Here is a 25051-nt window from a genome sequence, read left to right on the forward strand (position 1 = left end):
GGCACTCTTAAGAACGGAAAATTTACATCGAAACAGATGCGAACGGCGCCTTATCAACAACTAGAAAAAGTTCTTTTTCTGTGGTTCAAGCGTGCACGGAGTTCCAATTTTCCCATAAGCGGACCAATTCTGCTCGAGAGATTGCCATGCGATTGGGTGTTTAGAACTTCGTCCTAAGCGACAGATGGCTCAGCCGCTTCAAAACACGCCTTGGCTTAGTCTTCAAAGCAATCTCAGGTGAAAGTGGTGTAGTCAACAGGAACATTTCCACCGACTGGCAACAGGGGCGGTGTTGGATAGTGCAGCGGGCGCACCGCACGGAGCACACAGGGCACGATGCTAAAGCGCCGGCCGACACGAGGTACGCAGCAGCTGGTAGCCAAGCAGGAACTCTTTTTATGTACACAAGCATGCTGTTATATACTTATGTACAACGCCCTTTAGGGGCCAGCCAGCTGGTTCCAAAACTGGAATCGAAACCACGACACCACATCATCCACCCCCCCCCCCCCCCCCTTGAATTGAAGAAAGAGCACACGGGGTCCTACCAGCTAACGCATTTCCTAATGATAATGAAAATGTACAGCATGCATACCAAAAATACAACAGTATATCAGGCAAAGACAAATACACAATCAAATAAAAATGTATGGTATACACAGACAAGTAAGAAATTGCACAATATAACACGTAAGCAAGCACAGAAAAACAACACACATTGCACAGCATACCAGCGAAAAGAAATGTACAGCGCACACAAAGGCAAGGCACACGCCGCACACCACCCTATCCCCTCACCCAAGAGAGGATGTCTGCATAGTCACTGTCTCGCTTAAGTCTACGATGTCGACGCAGTGGTGCCATTTTCACGACAGGCACTGTCGCCGCCCAAAGCAGTCCAGTAGCACATCAATATTGGCCCATGTGCTGTCCTTCCAGTGTACTTCTGGCACAGTAGGGGCTGGAACAAGCATGGGCTGGAACAAGCATGGGCTGAAGCTCAGACGGGACATGGCTCGGCGCCACCGATGCAGGCGCCATGCACAGAACAGGAGCTGGCATGGCCGACGCATACGCGACCAGCCAAAGCACCTCCGCCGCATGCAGAACAGGGACTGACTTTGGAATCATGGCTGGCAGGCTTGGTAGATGCAGCTCCGGCGGATTGAAAGCTGAAACAGCATCCCGGAGACCACCACCAGCCGAAAGATGCACAGCCGGGGCGGAATCAGCAGTAGGCTAGACGGTATAAGCAGGCAATGCGGGAGCAACTGGCATGACTGGAGTATGGATGGCTGAGACGCAAGCTGATAAAGTATGGTCAGCAGCAGCAGACGCGACCGGAACAGCCATTTTAGCAGTAAATATAATCCCACTTGAAGCAGGTAGAGCCATGGTACGTTCAACTGCCGGCAACACGGCAGGAGCAGGCGCATCAGGAGCATGGCCAGCTGAGACGCTAACACCTGCAGTATAAGTGAGCACACACTCAGTTTGGACCGCAATCGTCGTATTACGGGAAGTCAAAGTATGGCCCGACCTGTCAGTAGGTGCATCTTTTGTGGATCGGCAGACGCTTCCGTAGTGTCCTCGATGTCCGCACCGCGGACATGTCCGGCTTCTGGCAGGGCAAGCAACAGCGTCGGCCCAGTGCTGTGACGAACTGCAGCGGAAGCACACTTCCACTCGAGTCGACACCAGCGCTGGAGAACCGTGGTCAGGCGCGCCGGTAACCGAGGGAGCAGTCGCAGTCGTCGAGCAGAGGGCGCCAGCTTGCGAAGCAGTTGGAGAAGGAGGAACGCTGCGAACGGTGGAAGGAAGGTCGCTGAGTCGCGTTTGACGCGATGAAACAGCGTCGCTTGAAAGAGCAACCAGCTGTTGTAACGCACGGTTGACGCGCTCCTTTTTCATGGCGAGATCTAAGGCCTTCTGTATGGAGAATTCCGCTACCATCTTCAGAATTCTTCACCGCAGATTTGGGAACGTGATTCCTTATACAATTTGGTTGAACGCCAGTATGTCGGTACTCTCACCAAAATTGCAGAGTCGAGCAAGCCGTTTAACCTTTAGAATGTATTGCACTGTGGTCTCGGCCGGTTGTTGCTGTAGCGTCTTGAACGAGGCACGCAGGCACATCGGATCGACTTGCTCGTCGAAAATCGCGTCCAACTGCTGAAGTGTTGCAGCATACGCGTTTTGCATGGCTCCCGCCGTGGCTGCTTGGTCTATTGCCGGGATCGGTTCATCTTCCACAGCAAGCAGGTAGGAGTTCGAACGCCTTCCTGTGCTCCGGCGTGGCGTCCCTGGCAGCAGCATCGATGTAAACTTGAAGAACCGGACGCCACTATCGCCATGGAATTGGAGGCCTACTGGGGCACTGCAGGAACATGGGCAGAGGTATCGCAGCATACATCGCTGTGAAGGAAGCTTGCATCCGAACCGGAGGACCGAGTCGGACGCGTAGCCCAGTATGTATGGTCTCGGTGGTCACGAACTGCCAATCCGCAGAAATGGAGTATCCGTGGCCTGTATCCAAGGTGCTGAACATAGTAGCACAAGTAGGAAATGGTCGTATGTCCACCTTCGGCTGGATGCACGCGAATCCCATCCTTGCCGCCAATATGTTGTATCGTGCGGCGCGTCCGCCGCACGGAGCACACAAGGCACGACACTGAAGCGCCGGTCGACACAAGGTACGCAGCAGCCGGTAGCCAAGCAGAAATTCCCTATATGTACGCAAGCATGCTGTTATACACATATGTACAACGCCCTCTAGGGGCCAGCCAACTGGTTCCAAAACCGGAACCGAAACCACGACATCACAGGCGGCATAAGGAAACTTTGATGAGCTTTGAGCCACGAGACGTCTTCACCGTCGCCGAGATGGGTCTTTCATATAAGGCGCTTTCATCAAAGACTCGCACCTTCAAAAGCGAAGCCTGTAGAAAAACGCAGTAAAGATCGCATCACCGTGCTGGTGGGTGCAAACATTGCAGGAGATGCGCAATTGAAGCTGTTGTTAATAGGAAAATCGAGCCACCCACGTTGTTTCAAAGGCGTTTGACACCTTCCCGTTGCGTACTATGGGAATGGAAGAGTGTGAGTGACCATGGCCGTTATTGAAAACTGGCTTCTAGGGGAAGGCGCAAGATTTACGAGGCGAGGCAGGAAGGTTGTCTTCGTCGTGGATAATTGCCCAGCCCACGGTCAGTTTCAAGGACTCCAAGCTATCACTCAGGAGTTCTTGCCAGCCAATGCAACCTCAGTGATCCAGCCAATGAATAATGAATAAAGGGGTTATTCAGAACAATAAAGTTCATTACCGCAGACAGTTGCTCCATCAAATGCTTCTTAGAGCAGGCAGCAGGAAATGCTACAGCATAATTTTATTGGCAGCCATCTACATTTTGGCTTGTGCCTGGGTGCAAGTGAAGGCAACAATAATACACAGATGTTTCCACCATGCTGGCTTTCAAGTGCAAGAAAGCAGTACCAGATGAAGGAGAAAGCCCTGCTGATGCCGACATTGAGACAATATTCAGTCGAGTCGTGCCCTCCGCCCCTTTCACGCTGCAGGACTACGAATCAATTGATGAAAATGTTCGTACCTGTCGTGAAGAGACTGTCGAGAAAATGATTGCCAAAGTGCAAGATGAGGATCAACCTCCCAGCGATGAATGTGATGACAATACTGCCGGTGCAGTGGTGCCACCAGACCAATCAGCTAAAGAGGCTGTTGTACTTTTGCAGCGCAATTTCGAGCATGAGACTTGTCCAAAATTTCTAGCTAGTTTGTCAGGCATGGGTGTGTACCTTGTGAAAAAACAACTCAAGCTTGCCAAACAAATCACTCTTCTCTCCTTTTTTTCTCCTACTCATCTTCATGAGTAAGGCGAGGCTTGTGCAATTTGAATAAAGGTCTTGGTTCACTAAATAAGTGTACTTAAATGAAACTTCTGATAAATGGAACAGTTTTATGTATCCCCTTCGAGTTCCGTTTAAGAGGAGTCGACTGTACTACTTTATTTTCAGTTTTATACCAGAAATATGTCGTTTTTGATTTGTGAAGCTGTGATGTTGGCAAAAGTTGGCAGGATAGCAAATATTTTTATTCTTGTTTCACTGCTTTAGCTCTAACAGAGAAAAGGAGAGGGGGAGCAATTAAATAGAGCCCAGAGCCTCCTAGCCTACTTTGTGCTCCTGTTGCTTGCTTGCTTAACGCCATTTGCTGTCATGTGACTTACTTGTTGTGTACTGAACTTCCTATTCACTTTCGAACTTTCGGCATCACAATTTGTGTCATAACTTGGTCATGTTTACTTTTCATTTTGTTGGTTTTGAATGCCTCAATGCATTTTCCATTCTTATTTATTTTAGTAAAACTTGTGGTGGAATGTCTGAATGTTTCAAGAATTGTAGTTAGCCTTTTCCAGTAGGCACTCTCTTGTACTTCAGTGAGCGAAAGTTTCTGTGCAGCAGGGTCCTTTTAATGCCATATTTCTTGCTGTACAACACTGCATTCCACAGCTGCTATAAAATATGAAGCACCAGCAGCTAATTTTTTTTATAAGGGGGAATATTTGAAATTCTGGATATTTGAAAAATATTTTGAATAATCTGTGTTATACGACTTGACTCGCACTGAAATTTTATTATTTGAACTTCCTGAAGGCAAATACAGTCAACGCCCCGCCGCGGTGGTCTAGTGGCTAAGGTACTCGGCTGCTGACCCGCAGGTCACGGGTTCAAATCACGGCTGCGGCGGCTGCATTTCCGATGGAAGCGGAAATGTTGTAGGCCTGTGTGCTCAGATTTGGGTGCACGTTAAAGAACCCCAGGTGGTCAAAATTTCCGGAGCCCTCCACTACGGCGTCTCTCATAATCATATGGTGGTTTTGGGACGTTAAACCCCACATATCAATCAGCAAATACAGTCAACGTCCGATTACCAGTAGTGCCTTGACACTTTTTAATATGCTTCACCCCATCAAACTTCCGGCATTGCAGCAATGCCGCCTTTCACGCTCTGCTACGGTCACAAACGTATCGACTATAAAAAAATGCTAGTTCCAACATGGAGATGATTCATGTGGCAGAGATGAGGGCTCAATTAATGCTGACTTGGACCTGAAATTTAGCCAGGAAGTCTGAAAAAGTTTGACTCCAAAAATTTTTAGCAGCCAAAATTTTGTGTTTTTACAGATGTGGAACTCTGACCTAAAGAGATTACACCCTTCTTAGCCACATTAGTAGGTCTTCCACAGAAGTTCAAAAAAAGAGAGGCTGTGGGAATGGCATCTGCCTTTCACGTGTAAAGTGATATCATCAATATTTTGGTTATACCAAATCATGTACATGATGTGAAGAAATAAAAGGGACAGAGACAGCACCCTTGCTGCAGGCTGGCTGTTCTATTCTGGCTTCATTCTCTTCCTCCGTACAGTAGTCGATCTGGCATGTGTGATCTTCCAAGCCTCATTTTCGCTTTTCGTTATTACACTCGTCCACATTGCGACACTGCATGGAGAGCTACAAAAATTGTCTCTAGCGGGCAACACTGACTATGCCGCAACGTAATTTATGGGTACGCCGCAACTCGTCCTGCTGAATAGGGAATAATTCTGGTGGACGAGACTGGTCATGTAGGAGTGGTCGTTGTAAGTCTCTTGCACGGGCCGAATTTATGTGGTCACCAGTAGGATCTGTAGCTAGCAGTTGGTTTAGGCAGATTTCCAGTGGTTTCAGTTCATTGTGAGGACTCTGCCCTCAGTGTTGGGAACACTAGAATCTTGGTTCCTCTACCGCCACTGTCCACACCGAGCATCTGCACCATTCACTGTGCATCGAGGGACTACACAGTGTTTCTCTGGACATACGGTATGCAGCATCGCAGAGCTTTTTTCACGTATGGGCTCGTGAGGCAGGTCGTGCTCGAGCTGGCGCTTAGTAATATGCGGCATGTGTTCAAGCAGTCCTGGTCTGGCTCGCATTCGGGTGCAATGATGGGTTGCACCAGCAGGTCTTCAGTTGCAACGTCTTAGGTGGGATGGGAACTTCAGATTCCATTAGGGAAACTGTGATTGGAAAGCAGCGAACGTCCGCACACTCGACCAATGACTGCGGTGATGCCTGGGGAAGTAATGGCTCCTGATGAGGGTCAAACCGAGAATGGTCGTTAGTGCTTTGGATCTGTGGCTGGTCGCGAGGGAACCAGCATTGTGGCACAGTAGGTTGACGCCTCGAGGCACTATAGCGCTGGGTGGCTTGGAGGATGGCTCTCTGGCTGCTGTGACCTGGAGGTTGACTTGGTCTTTGTCTTTGTCTAGGGGGATCGTGTGGCAGGTATCGATGTGGAGTGTGACACCTGTAGTGAGGAGGGACTTTTTGTGGCTAGGGTTGATGATTGCCGCAGGGCACTCCGCGAGGACGTCTGCGGAGCAGCTACAGGGCACAGAGTGGTGCTCCACAGACATCAACCTTGTCAGGGTGGTGCTGACCCTGTCGAGGTTGAGATCTGCTGTAAAGCTGGTGAGTCAACAACCGAACTACACTGTCAACAAGGTGGTGTGCTTCACAGTTTTCATGAGCAGTATACATTGGGTCAGTAGGAAAAACACAGCTGGCATGCTAGAGGGGGCCGAAAAACAGTGGTCAATCGGGCACACCATTCATACTAGGATTGTTGTTGGACGCCTTCATAGCCATGCCAAGCCTTGGCAGCACCACGAAAGCAGTGAGTAGCTATTAGCCATTTGCGATATTCCGGCTAGGCATGGAGGCTGCTGAGCAAGCTGAGGGTTGAAATCAACTCGAAGACACTGTGCTCAAAGCCACAAAGCCGGCGATCGCGGGACGGCAGGCGAAAATTCTGAGTGTGCCCGTGCCAAGCAGCTCACTATCTCTTGGAGCTCCGTGAGGGAATGCTGAAGCTTGCGATGGTTCTCTGTTTAGCAAGCTTCAAGGCTTTGCGACGCGTTCGTAGCCAACATGGCATTAAGTGCGCACTATGTTGGCAAGGCAGCAGTAGACAGCTGCGAGCTCGACGCTACCAAAGCGTTATTCATGACGCGGAGTTGTGTGATGGTATGCTGCAGCTCCACGGTGCTGTTCTGCATAGAGAGCCAGGGCCGGCATTAGCGGAGGACAGTGACTCTGATACTCATGGCAGCACAACCCATAACCAAGGACGCGTGGACGGAGTTCGTGGGAGGTTGACGGAGTGATGAAGTCCAATCCACTCAGGTGGGAGTGTTAACTGCATTCCCAGACCAGAAAGGCCCGTGCGGTGCCTTGGCATGAACTGGTGTTGCGGCACCGATGAAGGAAAGCTGAGCTGGTGACGAGGCCTGGACGCTGTTTCCAGACAGCGTTTGCTGCACAGGGAGGTTGTGAAGTGATGAGGAGGCATAGACGCCCTCCCTGAGCTGTGTTTGGTGCGGTAATTGGTAGACAGGTTTTATGACCGAGGAAGCATGGACTGCTTTTCTTGTATGGCAGCTCTGGAACGCCAAGGATGCATGAGCACAGGTGGTGTCCGCTTCAAGGCATAGTTTTTGGCGACTGCGCCATTGGAAAGGAATAAGACAGACAGAGACAGCACCCTTGCTGCATGCTGGCTGTTGTATTCTTGTTTCGTCCTCTTCCTCCCTGTGCTAGCCGATCTAGCGCACATGATCTTCATTGTCTCGGTTCCGCTTTTTGTTATGACAATAAATACAATTCCGCCTCTATATTGTCTCATTCTTGACCAAACAATGATGAAACACCAACCTGCCATCGCTTCATCAGGAAAGCCAGAAGAAACTTTCATGTTGCTAAATGATAACATGCTTAGGAATCCTTTCCAATATATATATTTTTTTAAATTTTGCATATGAAGTATTTGAAAAAATATTGCAACAATATTAGATTCGATCCACATTCACCCTTCAATATTCGAACTTGCTTTGTACCCAAAATTTTGCTATTCGCACAGCTCTTTATTTTTACCTGTAGAGAATGAATCATTAGGAAGAGTATGTAATATTTCAGTACAGTGCGGGCCAGCATGTTGATTCAAGGCTTAGAATCAAAGCATAGTTTTGTCTATTTTCTGAATCTCTACAGTTATGTGTCTTAGTCTAGATGTAAAGTGAGTAATCAGCTTGGTGGCTGTTCAGTTTGAAATAAGGTAGTGCGGACAGATGTTGCTTCATAAATGCTACGATTTCGGGCTACATCTGCTCTGAGCCACGCCGTTGTGGTCCCTTGGCTAAGGTACTCGGCTGCTAACCCGCAGGTTGCGGGATCGAATCCCGGCTGCAGCGGCTGCATTTCCAATGGAGGCGGAAGTGATGTAGGCCCGTGGACTCTGATTTGGGTGCACGTTAAAGAACCTCAGGTGGTCCAAATTTCCGGAGCCCTCCACTACAGCATCTCTCATAATCATAAGGTGGTTTTGGGACGTTAAACCCCACATATCAACCAGTTGCATCTGCTCTGAACATTCTCTTTTTACTCGAAAAGGCCTTTCTGGCTGCTCTAAGCGTGCTCCTAAATGTCTTTCCTGGTGCTCCGAGCCTGCTACAAAAAGCACTTTTGCCTGTTCCCACAACTGCTGCTAAACCCATGTACCCTGTTTTCCACCCTTGGCATAACATCCATGCAGGATGCATAACTGAGTAGTGGTAAGATGACGGCACAAAACATGCTTTCAGCATGTTTTTGCTTGGTCATCGTCCGCTTTATACACACCAGTCATACTGCAAAGTAACTGCTGCTTAATTATCTTTTTTATTATAAAGAAGTGACCATAAAAGGTATTGGTCTACAGCTTGATGAAAGTTTGGTAACTGTACATTTCCTTTTGTCAGCGAATGCAGGAGCTGTAGATGAAGAGATGTTTATCCGATCATTTGAAGATGTTCCGAAAACACAGGTAGGTCTGATGAAGTTTTGTGTTTGCACTTGTAGCTTTTTCCTGTTATTTCAAGCCAAATGCGTTTGCATGGACATGTTTTAATTTGCATTTTGTGTACCTTGTTTAGCACTTATGACATAGCAGTTGAGCGAAAATGCTCAAGTGAGTTTTGGCTTTATTTTTATTTAGCCGAATAACGCTTTACAGTGTTTATTTGGCTAATCATCTCATCATCAAATTACTTTCTGAGGTTAACAGAGCGAAACCACTTGCGAACAAAAGGTTCTCCATTAAGTGGTTTCGTTCAAGCATTCTGTTTCTTTCAATATTCAATACCAGAAATATTTATTATTAAAGGCACCGACAACTGCCCATAACAGGAATGAGATGATTTCACTGGTGGAAAGATGTTGCATTGACTCGAACCAACCCTGTTTTTTTTTTTTTTCATGGGATGTAAATTTATTATTCCTTTTCTTCATTGAAAGTTGGAAAAAGTAAAATCTCGTGACAAAATACGAACGATCCAATGTACTTGGCCATGTGGCCGTTGAATGCGGTAGGCGATAGATGATTTTTTTTAGTAATTTGAAATATTGTTGGTTTCTTTTTATTAGAAGATATTGCTTCATAATAGTGTTCATATAAGCTTGTGTTGTAGTATGCATTAAAGTGACTCTGTGTTCACATGACGTAATGGTCCCCTGCCCGTTGGGTCATCCTGAGCAACTTTTCAACGTGTTCATGCAGCCGTGCATGCAGTTTCCAGTTTGATAAGATTTTTGAGCGACATAGTTTTGCTGCCTACACTTCGTCTCAAAAATGAATTGCACTTCGGTGACTTCTTGGCTCGTGTATCGAGAGACGCCGGGACTAGCCACCCATGACACAGGCGCAGGCAACCTTGGCCGCAAGTGCAGGCAACGTGGTACAAGTAGAGGGAAAGTGTATAATGCCACATAATTCTATTGTAACAGCTTATTTTCAAAACTAGTTGAATAGCTTAAAATAAAGGTTGTTAAGCATAGTTAAAAGGACTGACAACTGATTTTTTTTCGACCCAGTTTTTTCTGCCGTGACAGAAAGCTTACACTTCGTAGTGTTTGTAGCTGCAGTAGTTAATCCCAAAAGCACGTAGGCATTTTGTAAGTGGTGTTTTTTTTTTTATCTGGAAGGCTCCCAACAAAGATGTGCCCTTTCATCCTGCAATGCTGAAAATAGGTGGATAGAAAAATCGTGGCCCACGCAAGATATTGCGGGCTGCAGCGCTTGTCTGCATAAATTTCCAGTTCGAGATGCCGTGCCGCCCGACAGGCATTCTTGTCAGCGCCGCCGCTTTCTGCGTGTTCCACTTAGCGCACGCAGAGGTCTTTCCTTAGATTATTGCATTATACATATGAGTGCTAGCAGCTTATATGAACTACAAATGTAGTCGCTACGAGATAATTATAATGGGGGTCATTTCTTATTCAAGTAGCATGCACCTTCAGACACATGCATGTTGTTTTGCAGCAAAGGGTGTTCTCTCACATAGATATTTTTCTGCCTGTCATAGCATCATGAAACATCCATTCATTTGTTTTTATGTTGCCAACTCGTAGAATTATTTATTTAACCCCTAACTACTCACTTACTTCAAAAATTTTCAGTCATAACGTGCCTATTTTTTAATTGCTGATTTTGATTCTGATGGCACAAAAAAAGCAGCTAGTTGGTGTTGAAAGACCATTTTCACCACATACTTAGTCAAATGAACAGACTAAAGTGTATTTCTGAACAGTACATAGGAAATCGGCTAGCTGCTGCTAATAAGAGTAAGAACTTTAAAAACAAAAGAATTACGGACGCTACATCTTGCTTCACTTGTGTAGGCTAAGCATTCTTGGGGTCTTTCGCTCTGGAAGCTTCGGGACTGTGCGGGAAATCTGAAGACACGGAATTACGCAAAGCGGCCTCGCTGGCGGGCACTCGTAATTTTCACGTCCAAGCTCTCTTCATCACCGGAAGAGCTGCTTATTGCTGTCTTCACTTTCGAACACAAGATAAATATCTGTGCTCGAATCATGATCACTCGAAGAAGATGTAAAAAAAAAATAGCTTGTTTTTCGTGTTCACAGGCCAGCTATGCATGGGTCGCCGCAACCGCAAATCGTCTGTTATAAAAACCACACTCCTGCCGCAGGAGAAAACTAAATCCTCTAGAAAATGCTGCCACCTAGTGAATGATGCGCAATATAACCCGTAAATGCGCGCTTCTCCGCCTGAACGCTAGAGGGGCATACCTATTCCACTAGGAAGAGTTCAACTTGTTCAAAGCCGTTAAGTTAAGTTAAGGGGTTGAGTACCATCTTGGTTTCGATATAGTGAATGGCAGCAGTAAACTGTGTCTTATTCAAAAAATGAAATGTTGATTGTGGCTTTTTTCTCAATCTTGCTTTACGTGAGATGTCTTCCTTGACACACTCGAGCATTCCATTTCGATGTATGCTCAACATATAGTTGTCGAAGCAAAACACTCCCTATCGGCACTCAAGGCTTGTAAGTCTGATCTAATAGAGACGTCAGACCATGCAGCGCGTTGCTTCTAAAGAGACTTGGATCATTTTACATCCTGTGATATCGTTAACTGAACGGTTGTTTTGTTTCATGGGTCTTTTACACGGTCGGCTGTTTCCACAAATTTGACAGGCAGTACGGGATGTAGAATAGGCTATGCAAATATATTATGTTGGCGTACTTGGTTGGGCAGAGTACACGTACTTATGTTGTCAACCTGCGTTGAGATTTGGTAGCATGTGTTCATATGTGTGAGTGATTTTGAGGTGGTCATCACTTGTAGTTGAAAATACCAAATCGAAGCCATTCTTAAAAGATTGCTGCATGTTACAAACCGTAAATGCGCTCGAAACCTGCCTCTCGCTGTTTCTCGTGTTCACCCATTTCCACTTCTCGCTTCATTCTCTGAAATCCACGAAATAACATCTATTTATTGGCCATATGTTTTAGAACACAATCACCAGACGAGCATGTGGGGTCTCGCAATGGAACGCTTCGCTCTTGGAGTGAATGGACACAGTAGACATGGCGGAAAGGAACCAAGCAACGCACATTTGCTTAACTGCTTTAAAATGACAATATCGCCAGCCCAAATAATATATCAATTGTGATCAACACGCTTAACAACCTTGCACAATATTCCAGAACACACAACAACAAACGCAAGGCGGCGTCCCCAGTGCTTGACTCACCACGAGGGCCCACGGCAGACCACTCACAATGCCGTGCACCGTGAACCCACCGCAAAAGACAGCCGTTCGTTTTAACCACCATGCGCCAAGAGGCCCGCTTATCTTTCGTGCACCGCCACCCAGGCTTGCCGCCAGGCGTCACTGTCGGAGCGACCGCACTCACCATGAATGATGATGGTGGTGATAAATGCTCGCGAGTACGCCACGTACAGCTCGATAGTTGAGACTCCTGAATGCGGCTTCTGCGTAAGACACGTGCTCCACAAAGCGTTAACAACTTTACAGGGGGCGTTAGCCCCCCACAAGTGGCAACAAACACGTCGCGGAATAGCATGTGTTTCTTACACTGCGAAGCTGGCACCTTGAAGCGATGAAGAGATATGCCTCAAACCGGAAGTATTGTAGCAGATGATGCGCCAGTTTGCTAGACACCTATTGACAGTGATGCCGTAGCCTTTCTGATTTGTGCATGCCGTCTTACTTCTTTCGTGGGTGTTCCTGCGACTATGCTTTCACGTTTATCCTGAGCTTTACAACTGTTTTTGAAAATAACCAACCGTTAGAATGAGGCGATAACACTTTATACAGCTTCTCTGTATTTTTACTACATTGTGTGCGCTTGCTTGCGCCCAAGGTTGTTGTCCTGTGTCGTGGATGGCTCGTCCCACCGTCGTTACTCTCTCTACGCGCGAGCCAAGCCAAGTCACCGAAAATGTCATTGCGCATATGTGCGGTCGTGCCAACTAGCGGTACACGCCATTTCTGAGACAAATTGTAGGTAGAAAAACAAAGTCGCTCCAACGTCGTAGCGACCTGGAAAGTGTGTGCACGGCTTTATGAGCAGGCAGAAAAGTTGCTCAAGATGCACTGACGAGCATGAGATCATTACGTCATGCGAAGGCAGTGCCATTCTAATGCGTACTACTAACATGCCTATATGTACATCTTTATGGAGTAATATCTTTTACTATAAAGAAGCAAACAGTATTTCAATACTAACAGGAAAATTGTTGACCATGCACACTATATAACAGTCACATGACAGGGCACATCAGATAATTGAAGTTTCTGCCACCAGGTGGTACCACAGGCTATTTTCCCGATTTTCATTTATGAAATAAAAATATAACTCCAATTTTACGAGAAATTGGTTTGAGCCGCAATGAGGGACAATCTTTGCACCCGTGCAGTCATCTTCCGTGTTCTGGGCAGTTGTCGGTCCCTTTAAAGGAAGACCTGCAAAAGCAGAACGACGACGGCTTTCACAAGTAGCAAAAGCGCTGGCAGCATTGCTATCAATTCTCAGCATTGCTCGTGGAGAGGTATATCTGTATTTATAGAGCCTTTTAAATAGAAAAAAAAAGCCACTTGTAGAATAACTATGTGGTTTTGGGATTAACTGATGCGGCTATAAACACAACAAACGGTAATCTTTCGGTCTTGCCGTAAAAAAAATTGGTCGAAAAAAATCATTTGTCGGTCCCTTTAATACTACAAGCTGCCCCTAAGCAACCACAGCAATTGGGGAGTCACGGTACGGTAATAGTTTGTTACAATAGGAAACTTTAAGGAAAGCAAGTCAAGTTAAATTTTATTAGAACATGAACGAAGTAATATGTTAAAGGCCACCCTGCAAGAAAGCTGTAAGCATACAGCTTAATGAAGCTAGGGGGCCCCAGCTAGGCAACAGCAGCAGTGCATACATGTGCAATACAAACAATGCTTTTCATTGTTGTAAATAGATATAAATACATGTGTGTGCACTGGGAACAGGTTAGAATACGTGTGAATAGTGAATAATGTGACCGCCAAAGAAGTATTGTTCTGTTACAATGCAAAAAATGGATATGAAAAAAAGCAGTAGTAAAAAGAAGAAAAAAAGAAAGTGCATGCACGTGATGAATACATTATAAAAAGCATAGATACAAGGTTAATTTGCAAGTTTTAATGATAAATTTGAACCGTATCAAAGAGAAAGACATCAGGCAAGTGCTTGCATGATAATGACGGTTCTGTATTTATGCACTGCTATAATTGGTTTAACTGTTCAGGTACATTGTAGCTCAGGGTATGAGTGTACTAGTAGTCTGTTGGATGGCACTTTATGCACCATTTTTTGTGTTACACGGGTGCTATGACATTGTACGAGGGCTAACAAATTCCTTGGAAAATGCAGTTTTTTTTTTAATCAGCAAAAAACAATTGATGTTGGAGGGGGTATACATAAATATCTGTGACAGTAATAATTCTGTTTTCCTGCTTCACCGTGGTGGTCTAGTGGCTAAGGTACTCGGCTGCTGACCCGCAGGTCGTGGGATCAAATCCCGGCTGTGGCGGCTGCATTTCCGATTGAGGCGGAAATTTCGTAGGCCTGTGTGCTCAGATGTGGGTGCACGTTAAAAGAACCCCAGGTGGTCAAAATTTCCGGAGCCCTCTACTAAGGCGTCTCTCGTAATCATATGGTGGTTTTGGGACGTTAAACCTCATATATCAATCAATTCTGTTTTCTTGAAACAGCGCTTTTGTCGGATGTTAAAAATGAATGTTATTGATGCAACGAATAGCTTTCTTTTCAAGCAGCAATAACCTAATAATATTTCGTCTTGTGGCCCCGCCGCGGTGGTCTAGTGGCTAAGGTACTCGGCTGCTGACCCGCAGGTTGCGGGATCAAATCCCGGCTGTGGCGGCTGCATTTCTGATGGAGGCAGAAATGTTGTAGGCCTGTGTACTCAGATTTGGGTGCACGTTAAAGAACCCCAGGAGGTCAAAATTTCCGGAGCCCTCCACTACGGCGTCTCTCATAATCAAATAGTGGTTTTGGGACGTTAAACCTCACAAATCAATCAATCAATATTTCGTCTTGTGGTTGTAGCCCACACTAAGGTGCAGTAGCTTATAAACGATCAAAAAAGGGAATAGTAAAGTTGGAACATTACACGAGGTGGGAACAAATGACGACATCTGAATAGAAGAGCGAGTGCAGCAGACAACTTCTTTACAATGAGATCTATGTGCGAGTTCCACATCATGTGTCTAGAAAACACAACACCCAAAATTTTGTGTTCCTGACCAAGTGTGTGGGAACGTATGTTTAAATTGTCGTGAGACACACATTTGTTTTTTAGCAGAAAAAAAAAACAGCGTTTAATTTTTTAATTTGTAGACTGTTGCACAAGGACCACTCGTAAACATTGGACATCATGCTATTCCCTTGTGAAAACATGTCTGATTCGGTATCGGAGGAAACAAACAGGCTAGTGTCATCTGTGTACAAAAGAAAATCTGTCGACTTGTCATTAAGAGGCAAGTCATTTGCGTATGCGTTAAATAAAAAGGGCCTCAAGATGCTTTCCTGGGGGACACCACTTAGTAATGGATGGAGGGATAACGCAGAACAACTATGCCTTGTTGCCGGTCAAGTAAACGTGATTGCAAAAACCAGTGAACGACACCACGTATGCTATGTTGTTCTAGTTTTGTTAAAACGGTGTCATGAAAGACTGAGTCAAATGCTTTGCTGTAATCAACGAAGATGCCAAGAGTTGACTTTCCCACTTCAATGTTTCTGAGTATGGTTTGTTTTTGCTCCAGCGGCGCAGACTCTATTGATTTGCCCTTTGTGAAACCATGCTGGCATTTAGGCATGATTTCATGCATTAAAAAATATGTAGTCGACTTAAAATTTATTTTTTAGGCCTTTTGAAAATTTTTTAGGCCTTTCGAAAGACTGATATAGGCCTATAGTTCCCGATGTTGTTCCTATCGCCACATTTAAATATAACTGACACTTTGGCTCATTTCATTTTATTGGAGGACGTTCCTGAAGTAATCACGAGATTGAATATATGGACCAAGCACGGGAGGATAACGTCGATAATATATTTTTTACAGGTGTTATCTGGATGTTGTCAATATCAGTAGCTTTATTGTTTTGTAATGAGGTGAAGGCTTTATGTAAGTCAGACCAATCTGTGGGTTGAAAAAAATTCCGTTTTCCGAACATTGTGTTCTAGTATGCACGACTTGTCGGTAAGAGGTGCTCGGCTAATTGTTGCTGATGCGTAATGTTCGCTAAAGTATTCTGACAAAGCCATCTCTGACAGTGATTTATTGTTTACGACTATTTTCTGCATTACATTGGCCCCTGAGCTTGTTGCCAGGACTGAATTAGTCATTTTAAACATGCGTTTAGGTGGATAACATGAGCCAGTTTGGAAAGGCTTTTCATAGTATTCTCTTTTAGCTTTGTTCAGTAAGGCAGGTTTTCTTATCTCTTTAAAGGTCGCCAGAGTATTAAAGTCCCGTGTTTTTAAAAACCAATCATGAAGTTGATGGTTTTCTGTGATCATACAATTTAGTCCATGATTAATCCTTACATACCTGATCCTTACATACCTGTGCTGTATTTACCGGGTAACTCCTTTGTTTGCCTCAGCTTTACTCGGCAAAGGAACTGGAACAAGAACTTGCGAAGATCAAGCAGGTTCTGAATGATACAAATGCTGACTGGGAGAAGAGAGTGGACATGGTAAGTCATGGTATGAGGTCGTCTTTGGCAACTGGTATTTTATTTTCATTGCACAGTATCAATTGAGCTGCCTTAACAATTAATATAAGCAGATCTGAAGCAGTCAATTAAGCTACATGTGAAATTCTGGAGTAGCTTTTAGTTTGATAGACATTTATGCCTCTTATTAAATGCACGTACATGTTTACTTACTCATGGTACTGGTAAAAATTGGAAAAGTTACTGAGTAGCTACTGCTACTATTGTTATGTGAATTGTAGTATGTTCTAATGAATGCCTTTATGGCCTTCTTAAAATTTGCTATGCCTCAGAATGAGAATGATATTAGTAGAAGACGTTTAGTACTGCAAAAATGAGCAAGATTTCAAAATGGGATCGTTACATGAATTGCTGTGTTTCTAGAACTGTTTTTTGATGCCATTCGTACTATTTTTGGCAAAATTGAACATGGGGAAGTTGTCAAAATTTCTAAACTATTTTGTACCTCATGGCCTTAACCATCCTGAGCCCTCTTGAGAAATTTTTGTCGGTAAATCATTCATTTTTGGCTTAACGTGGCTTTTGCATAGTGTAAAAATTGCTAAATACATGTGCTGATATCATTTTGCCATCACATTTTATTTGGCAAACAAGATGAGCTATAAACAATGGATCGGTCTAGTGAAAGAATGTCCAGGCATGGATGGCAGCGATGTATGTTCACTCTTGAATGCTGTGCTTCTCTTTGTTGCAGCTGCGGCACCTTCGCAGCTTACTTCTAGCAGGTGCTGCAGACTATGAGGAGCTGTTTGCCAGTTTGAGGCTTCTGGAGCCTTCATTCCAAGTTCTGGTTAGGGACTTACGGTCACAAGTGGTCAGGGAAGCCTGCATCACTATTGCGTGAGTGTCACGTTTCCCCACTTTGCAATCTACTGGAGATGCCAGGTGGTTAAAATTTTGGCTCTTAAAACCCTAGCAATCATTGCGAGTCCTCATGGTAGTCCATTTTACAACTTTGTCTTAGGGCTTCATCAGCAGTTGGGCTCATTGTAGCATTGAATTTCGATGTAAATTTTCGCTTCTGGACTGCAAGCGCTGAAGGCTCTTGCATATTAGTTGAACACTTTCAATTTGCTGCTTGCAACATAGAAATGGCTAGTGCACCAGATAGTAGAGTGCTGGATATATGTTGACATAACTGAATTTGTGCATTGCATTAGAGTGCTGGTGCATTTGCAAAACTTTTTTCTGTGTTTGTGTTGCTTTGTGATCACCTTGTAGCCATGGTCATAAGTTTTCAGTTAGCGCAAGTTTTATTTCTCCAGTTCTGTTGTTACTAAGTAATTTTTTTTCTCATTTGTTGCAGTTATTTATCTCAACAATTGGGTCATAAACTTGACCACTTCTCGGAAGCAGTACTTCCAGCGCTCATAAACTTAATCCCCAATAGTGCCAAGATTATGTCCACATCCGGCATTGTCACAGTGAGGTTCATCATTCAGGTGAATTGAACTCTGTTTTGTACTACTTCTCACAGTATTATCATACTCTGGAAAAGAAGACGTACATAGTCCCAAATGTGTTGCGATTTGATCAGCGCACTACACATGAACCAGCACAGCAGAATGGTCTTGTTAAGGTTATATGAACGAAAACCACCCTGTAACAGTTGACTTCCGTCTGTAGAGCATATTGGAGCTTGCAAAAAAGCTCTTATTTACTGTTACTCAATTCAACCTTTCTTGGGATTTGTGCACAAGGGCAATCTTCTCACGCAACTGAGAGGTACAAAGGCAAGCGTTGCGTTCATGACTGTGATCAATGCTCCCTTGGTTGGTACAAGTGAAGTTTAATGGCTAAACTGCATCATTTATCAACAAAATTCATATTTGTGTTTTACTCGATAGCGTGCATATTCCGAAAAGTTACTCCCAACAGTGCTCAACCACATTGAATGGTGCTGCTTTTTAGATTGTGCCCCCGGCTGTTAAAATGACTTTTCTTCATTCCTTTGGTTTTTCTTTCAGCACACTCATGTTAGTCGGTTGATACCAGTGATTACAATGAACTTAAGTTCAAAGTCCAAGGACATTAGAAGGTGAGTGTCTTCATCAGCATAATTACCGTATTTATTTGAATCTAGGCCGACACTTCTGTCAGAATTTCTTTGTATCAAACTCTAGCGCCGCTTAGATTCAAGAATTTTGAAAAAACACGCCATTTTTCGAGAAAAAGTGATGCGAAACTATTGTCACCCAGACAGTATTGTAGCCGCTAGTAGCCGAGCCAACGCCTGGCGTGAGTATGCACACGAGGCCGCCATTTTATATTTGTGGCGAGTGTTGAGGCAATGCCTCATCTAGAAAGATGCCTGCAACAGAGAAGAGTTGGTTCCTAGCTCTCTCCTATTCTCTGCTCGTCTGCTTCCCCAAACAGTGTCGACTGCGAGGGCTCGCTGCGGCGGCAGCTTTGAAATTAAACCTTGTGGCCTCCAAGATTCAAGCAATGTCTATTGCCGTCCCGGAGGCCACATAGTTGCGTTTCTGTGATGGCATTACTTTCGAATTCATCGGAAGTAGAAGTGTCGGTTGTGAGCGCTCCTCGCGACAAAAGCACTGAGCCACGAGGAACCTCCCGTCCCCATGGGAAAGCGTGGGACGTCGTAGGGGGCTTTCTTGAGGAGGCTTTCTTTTCAATACTGGTTGAGGCAAGCTATTCGTCAGTTTGAGTCTCGCTTCGAGTGGGCTGTATGTGGTGTAGCTCAATGGTGCCAAACCAGCGTTTCCTCTACTTTGAGATGCCTGGCGCATCAGCACGAGATCTCCTGCCCATCCCCTCCCATTTACGCAGGCCGCTGCCGCCCGCGGCGCTATGTTCTGACACTATCTTGCGCCCCCGCCAGCAAGCGCACATGCCTGCGGTAGCACAATCGTAGCGTGCATTAGTCCTTATTTTTCCTCTTGCTCCGCATCGCCTCCAGCTGCGAACGCACGTGCCTGCGGTAGCACAATCGTAGCGTGCATTAGTCCTTATTTTTCCTCTCGCTCCGCATCGCCTCCACCAGCGAGCGCACATGCCTGCGGTAGCACAATCATCGCGTGCATTAGTCGTTATTTTTCCTGTCGCCCCACATGCGCCCCCACTAGCGAGCGCAGATGCCTGCGGTAGCACAATCGTAGTGTGCATCAGTCCATCCTGAAAATGTATGCGCAGGCGAACAAGGACAAAGAAAGGAAGACAAACAGTTTGTCTTCCTTTCTTTGTCCTTGTTCGCCTGCGCATACATTTTCAGGATGGATAGATTCCAACTAGGCCGAATCGCAGTTATGCTTCTGTGCATCAGTCGTTATTTTTCCTGTCACCCGGCATGCCGGGCTACAATTCAGGCTTCAATACTGGATGAGGAAGCTGCACTATGTTCGCACGCACATATGTGCCACGTTGATTTAGGATTAAACGTATAACTTAAATGTCAGTGCTTGATCCTCCTGTTATCATTCATAGATTCATGTACACTTTGTCCTGTTTCACTGCACAGTTTCATTGCTCTGAATCAGCGTTTTTTTTTTTTTTCCCTGTTTGCACTAGACACCTGCAGACACAATACTCAATGTGCGATGGTTGAAGTTATAGCAAAAATGAACTAACAGCGCAATTAGCTTTCAGAAATCTTTATCTTTTTCACCGATGGGGTGTTAGAAGCCAAAGGAAAATATGTGCCATGAATGGGTTGACTTTCCACGAAGACAGAGCCGGCCCTGATTACCCGAAACATGCAGGAACATATTACAACACCTCATGGAATAATTAAATGTCTGCAGATAACGCTGTCAGACATTGGCACAGCCAAGGGGCAAAGGAGGTAATTAAGGCACTTGAGCCCCAGCCCATAAATTTTTCAATTTTCATGTGTCCTCATGTACACGCATACATAAAAAGGCATGCATAAACTACATATACTAACTTGTTGTCAGACTTGCACACAAAAAAACATTTTGGCTATGCTCAATCAGACTGAAAAACATCCCTGAAACTTTTTGCGGCACTATGTCAATGCAGTGCAGTCACACCCTTGCCTGTCCTGAGATGTGAAAGCTGCAACGGCAAACACAGACTGGCTAATGTAAAACTCGTACGAGAAAACTGGCAATTTTCAAGCAGCGCTCTTTCGGAAAAAAAAAAAATTAAAAGCCAGGCCTGTACGGAACGCACAGCACAGTCGCAGCAAAAGCTGGAAGAGAAACCATTCAGAGCCTTTCCTAATCGCTCGTTGGGTGACTGCTACAAGTACACCTGCTGGGTACCCACTATGTATATAATCATAATTTTTGTGTTGTTGGCCAGAATTTACTATGCTCTCTTTCGTCATTCTTCGGAGTAGCGTGGTATCCGCTACACACTTATTACCTGAAAAGTTATGCCTTGAGTTGGTTTTCTCTACAGTTAATAAGTGATCAAAAACAAGCTTTGGTAATGGCTTGGAGCATTGCACGACCCACTTGTTTCCCGATTCACAATGTTTGACGCATGGTTCTTCGTTTGATGTTCTAAAATGCTTTATTACTCTTATTAACGCGATTCCTTTCCTGACATCAAGGCTGTCTAAGCCCAGTTTCGAAACAAATTCTTAGCCTTCGTGTGGCTCAGTGGTAGAATACCGGGCTTACACACAATGGGCCCGGGTTGGAAACCTATTGGCCTTGGTGTTTTTTATTTGCAGTTTTTTTATTATTTCGCGCGATAGCGGTTACGGACACCGGTGGCAGCTGCGAACGATTACGGCGCCGCAGGTGAACCATGTTGTGTGACCTCATAAGTTCTCACTGTAAAAAGTGACAGCATTGCAGTTCTTTTAATGTACAACTAATCACTGCCATACACAAATGCACAAGTTTAAAAGTGTTTTTTTTTTCTAAACTTAAAATCTTTTTGTTTTGATTTTCTTCATTTTTTAGTTTGGTATTTTTGTCTTATTGAAAATATGAACTCTAATAAAGTGTCATGAATATGGGGACAGTTCTTCCCTCATTTATACAATTCTTGTCTCGACCCTTCGAATGTATGCCATAATGAGCCCTCTAGCTAAAATTCTCGTTTTATATTCGTGGTAGTTCGCATCGATGTAAGTTGTTCTGTTCTGGATGTTAAATCCATTTTTATTTTTAATATTACCATCTTGTGATAATTGGTCACATTCAACGTACCCCAAGTATGAGGGCGTCTAGCCTGCAGTCTGGCTTCAGTAAATAAGCATTGCATCATAAATGCATTGCACTGTAGTTTTGATGTTCTATGTTCTTTTTGGTCTCATTTCATCTTGATAACTTGTCTATTTTCTTTCTGCTGAGCTCTGCTGAACCCCAAGCATGAAATATACTTTTGCCTAAACGCTCAAAGCTCTTACGAGTGACTTACAAGTGACTGATGCAGCGACATTCTATGACTGCGGAAGGTTGCATCACCTCGCGGGAAGCCGGAGAAGCGCAGTGGCTCCAGGCGAACAATAGAAGTGCAGGTGACATGCCAGGCATCTCAAGTAGAGAGCTGCTGGCCAAATAAGCATAGTCATTATAGTGCGGTGTATAAAAGGAAAGTTGTGCTAGCCGCGAAGTGGTTCTCCGATGTTCAAGCCGGGTGGGACTTTCGAGTGGACGAAAAGAATATTCATTGCTGGAGGGGCTAACAAAAGAAGCTCTTCGCATGCGCCAGAACAAGGATGGCTTTTACCGGTCCATGAAAAGGCTGTCTCCCAGAAATGAAGACGGCATTGGCCGATTTTGTTCAGATGCAGCTGTTCTTCCAGTGACCATGGAATTACTCCAGGCAAAGGCAAGGGAGCTTTCATTGGCGCAAGGTGTTTCGGCGGCTGACTTCAAAGCCAGCTGATTGATGAGCTGCCATCGTCGCACCTCAATCTCCCAAATGTTACCGGCTCATAATGAAAAGTAGTTGCTGGAACATGCTTCGAAAGAAAGAAGCGAGAGCATATCTGCTAGGCCAGGTCTGCAACGCGGACCAAACGCCAGTGTATTTTGAAATGCCAGTGGCGTACACAGTCTCGGAAAAGGGGGCGAAGGAAGTGAAGGTGTGCTCTATGAAAAGCAGCACATGACTGTGTGCTGCACAGCGGACGAGCACAAGCTCGTTCGTTGTATCATTTTAAGAGGAAGACCCTGCCTGCCAAAGAGGCCTACCCTTGAAAGTCATTGTGCGGGTCAACGAGAACGGCTGGATGACTAGCGCAATGGTTGAGGAGTGGCTGAATATCGTATGGCCTCCAGGCGCCCTTCTGTGCGAGCATTCTCTCTTTGTGCTGGACTCGTACCGCATGCGTTTGACCAATAGCGTCAATGCAGGGCTGGCTGAAATGGATACCGACCTCGTCGTGATGCCAAGTGGAATAACGGACCAATTGCAGCCACTTGATGTTTACATTAACACAACATTCAGGGATAACCTGCGGGAATTATACATGGTCTGGTTTGGCACCAAGGGTCACTAGCTGACCCCGATGGGCTGCATCAAGCGGGCATTACTGTCTCAGTTGGCATCATAGGACGATATCCTAAGAACTTTGATCGTACGCTTTTCAAGAAGAGCGGCATATCAAATGCGCTTGATGGCTCCGAAGATTGGGCACTGTTTGAGGACAGCGACAAAGATATCAGGGACGACTTAGAATGAGTGCGGCATTTTGATGAACTAACTGCTCCGTTTCATTTTCATATTTTCAATAAATATTTTTTCTTTGCGAATGCTGTCTGTGCTTTTTACCCAGCCAACATTCGACACAATTTTTTTTTTTCTTTGGACTTGGCCTAGATTCGAGTAAATAGGGTATGCATCAGTTTTCTGCTTAGTTTTTTTTTTTGCTTTGCTAAAAATTCTGTGGCTTTTTAAAATGTACGTTCTGTTATGATATAGAATGCTGCATTTTATAGGCTAGCAGGGTTCTCTGAGGAACATTTATTATGCCTTCATGTGAAATGGGGTTCAGTTTATAACACATGCCATTTACAATGCTTAAAGGGCCAGATTCTCTTTCTTCCAGCTGGGCATTTTGCATATGTACAGTGATACTAAAAGTAACAGCAAATGTGTCCCTGAGCATTGATGAGTAAATCATAGGATCGCTTGTAAGTTAATCTACTGTAGAAAATTCAAGTGCACTGAGCAGCACTAAATGACAGCTGTCTGTTGGGCCCATGCTGTCTCAAAAGGTCCGGTTGTGTTCTGCACAGGTCGTGCTTTGAGTTCCTTGACCAGTTGCTGCACACATGGCCGACACACACCCTGGAAAGGCACATTGCTATCCTGCAGGAGGCCATCAGGAAGGGGATCAGCGATGCCGACCCGGAAGCCCGTGCCTTTTCACGCAAGTGGGTGTGCTTGGCCTCTGGGTGTATCTTTCTTGTATGCTGTAGTAGCCATGAAGTTTGCCACAGCACTGCTACGGCAGATCAGTGATTAAGGTGGTCAGCTTTTTATCAGGAGGTTACGGGTTCACTCCCGGCCCGTGCAGTGGGCTCAGCCAGTGCATGAGCAATATTTTTTCCAAAGCCCTCCTCTACGGCGTCTCTCATACTCATACCATACATAAAACTTGATATTTTTGAACAAAAAAACTTGTTCATGTGAAACTTGCCTTTGTAGCTGCTGAGCTGTCAAGGCAGGTTTTGATTTCCATTCGTGGCGGCCGCTTTTCAACAGGGGCAGAATTTAAAAATTCTCGTATGCTTCGAAGTTGATCCTCTTTCCCTGACCAAAGTACATCATAGTCGTAACATTTAACGTAACCACATTGTGCTTTCAGCTTGAGAAACCTTAAAATGTCAAAAGTTAAGTGTAGGCATGTGCAGGTTGGTTACGGCAACTTCTCATGAAAATGAAGGAGCTGTAGACTCTGATTTGTGTCCCAAATATTGTCGCTGCAAACAAAATGATGCGACATGTTCATTTACATTACTTTTCAATGGCCTTCGGTTGTCTCTTTATGTGATTTAAAAAATATCTAAGATGTTTTTTTTTTATATATTCACTGTTCAGTAAGGTTCACCCTAGCTGGTAAGAGAAGTTTGAGGCAATGTCCCTTTCAGTCATAATTAATGATGCGCTGTCAAAAAGCATCAACTTCGCGTGGCGAAATTCCAAGGCACTTAGTTTTACATTTCAAATAAGAAAATGTAGGAAAACACACTTTGTATTAGTACATTCTAAATGAGAAAATGTAGGGAAACACACTTAGCGTTACATTCTAAATAAGAAAATGTAGGAAATCATTGTTCCGTGTGAGTTCTGGTAATTAAAGTTACCGAGTGTGTAATTATCTAGTTATTTTTCCACCAGTCAGCGTCAGTACTTGCATAAAAAGAATCCCCTATTACGCCCAAAATACAT

General features: G+C 44.8%; 1 protein-coding gene across 11 annotated transcripts in view; it reads left to right on the forward strand.

The window, feature by feature from the left end:
* Positions 1–25051, forward strand: part of LOC119171618 (CLIP-associating protein 1-B) — a 274680-nt gene that overhangs the window by 148612 nt on the left and 101017 nt on the right. For all 11 annotated transcript variants that reach the window (XM_037422393.2, XM_037422396.2, XM_075892178.1 and 8 more), the window contains 6 exons: positions 8853–8917; positions 16583–16675; positions 17409–17554; positions 18021–18156; positions 18682–18752; positions 23896–24033. In XM_037422393.2, coding sequence (XP_037278290.2) covers positions 8853–8917; positions 16583–16675; positions 17409–17554; positions 18021–18156; positions 18682–18752; positions 23896–24033 — 649 coding nt within the window. The remainder of the gene's footprint in view (positions 1–8852; positions 8918–16582; positions 16676–17408; positions 17555–18020; positions 18157–18681; positions 18753–23895; positions 24034–25051) is intronic.

The sequence above is a fragment of the Rhipicephalus microplus genome, chromosome 4, assembly GCF_043290135.1.
Source record: "Rhipicephalus microplus isolate Deutch F79 chromosome 4, USDA_Rmic, whole genome shotgun sequence".
In the NCBI taxonomy this organism is placed as follows: domain Eukaryota; kingdom Metazoa; phylum Arthropoda; class Arachnida; order Ixodida; family Ixodidae; genus Rhipicephalus; species Rhipicephalus microplus.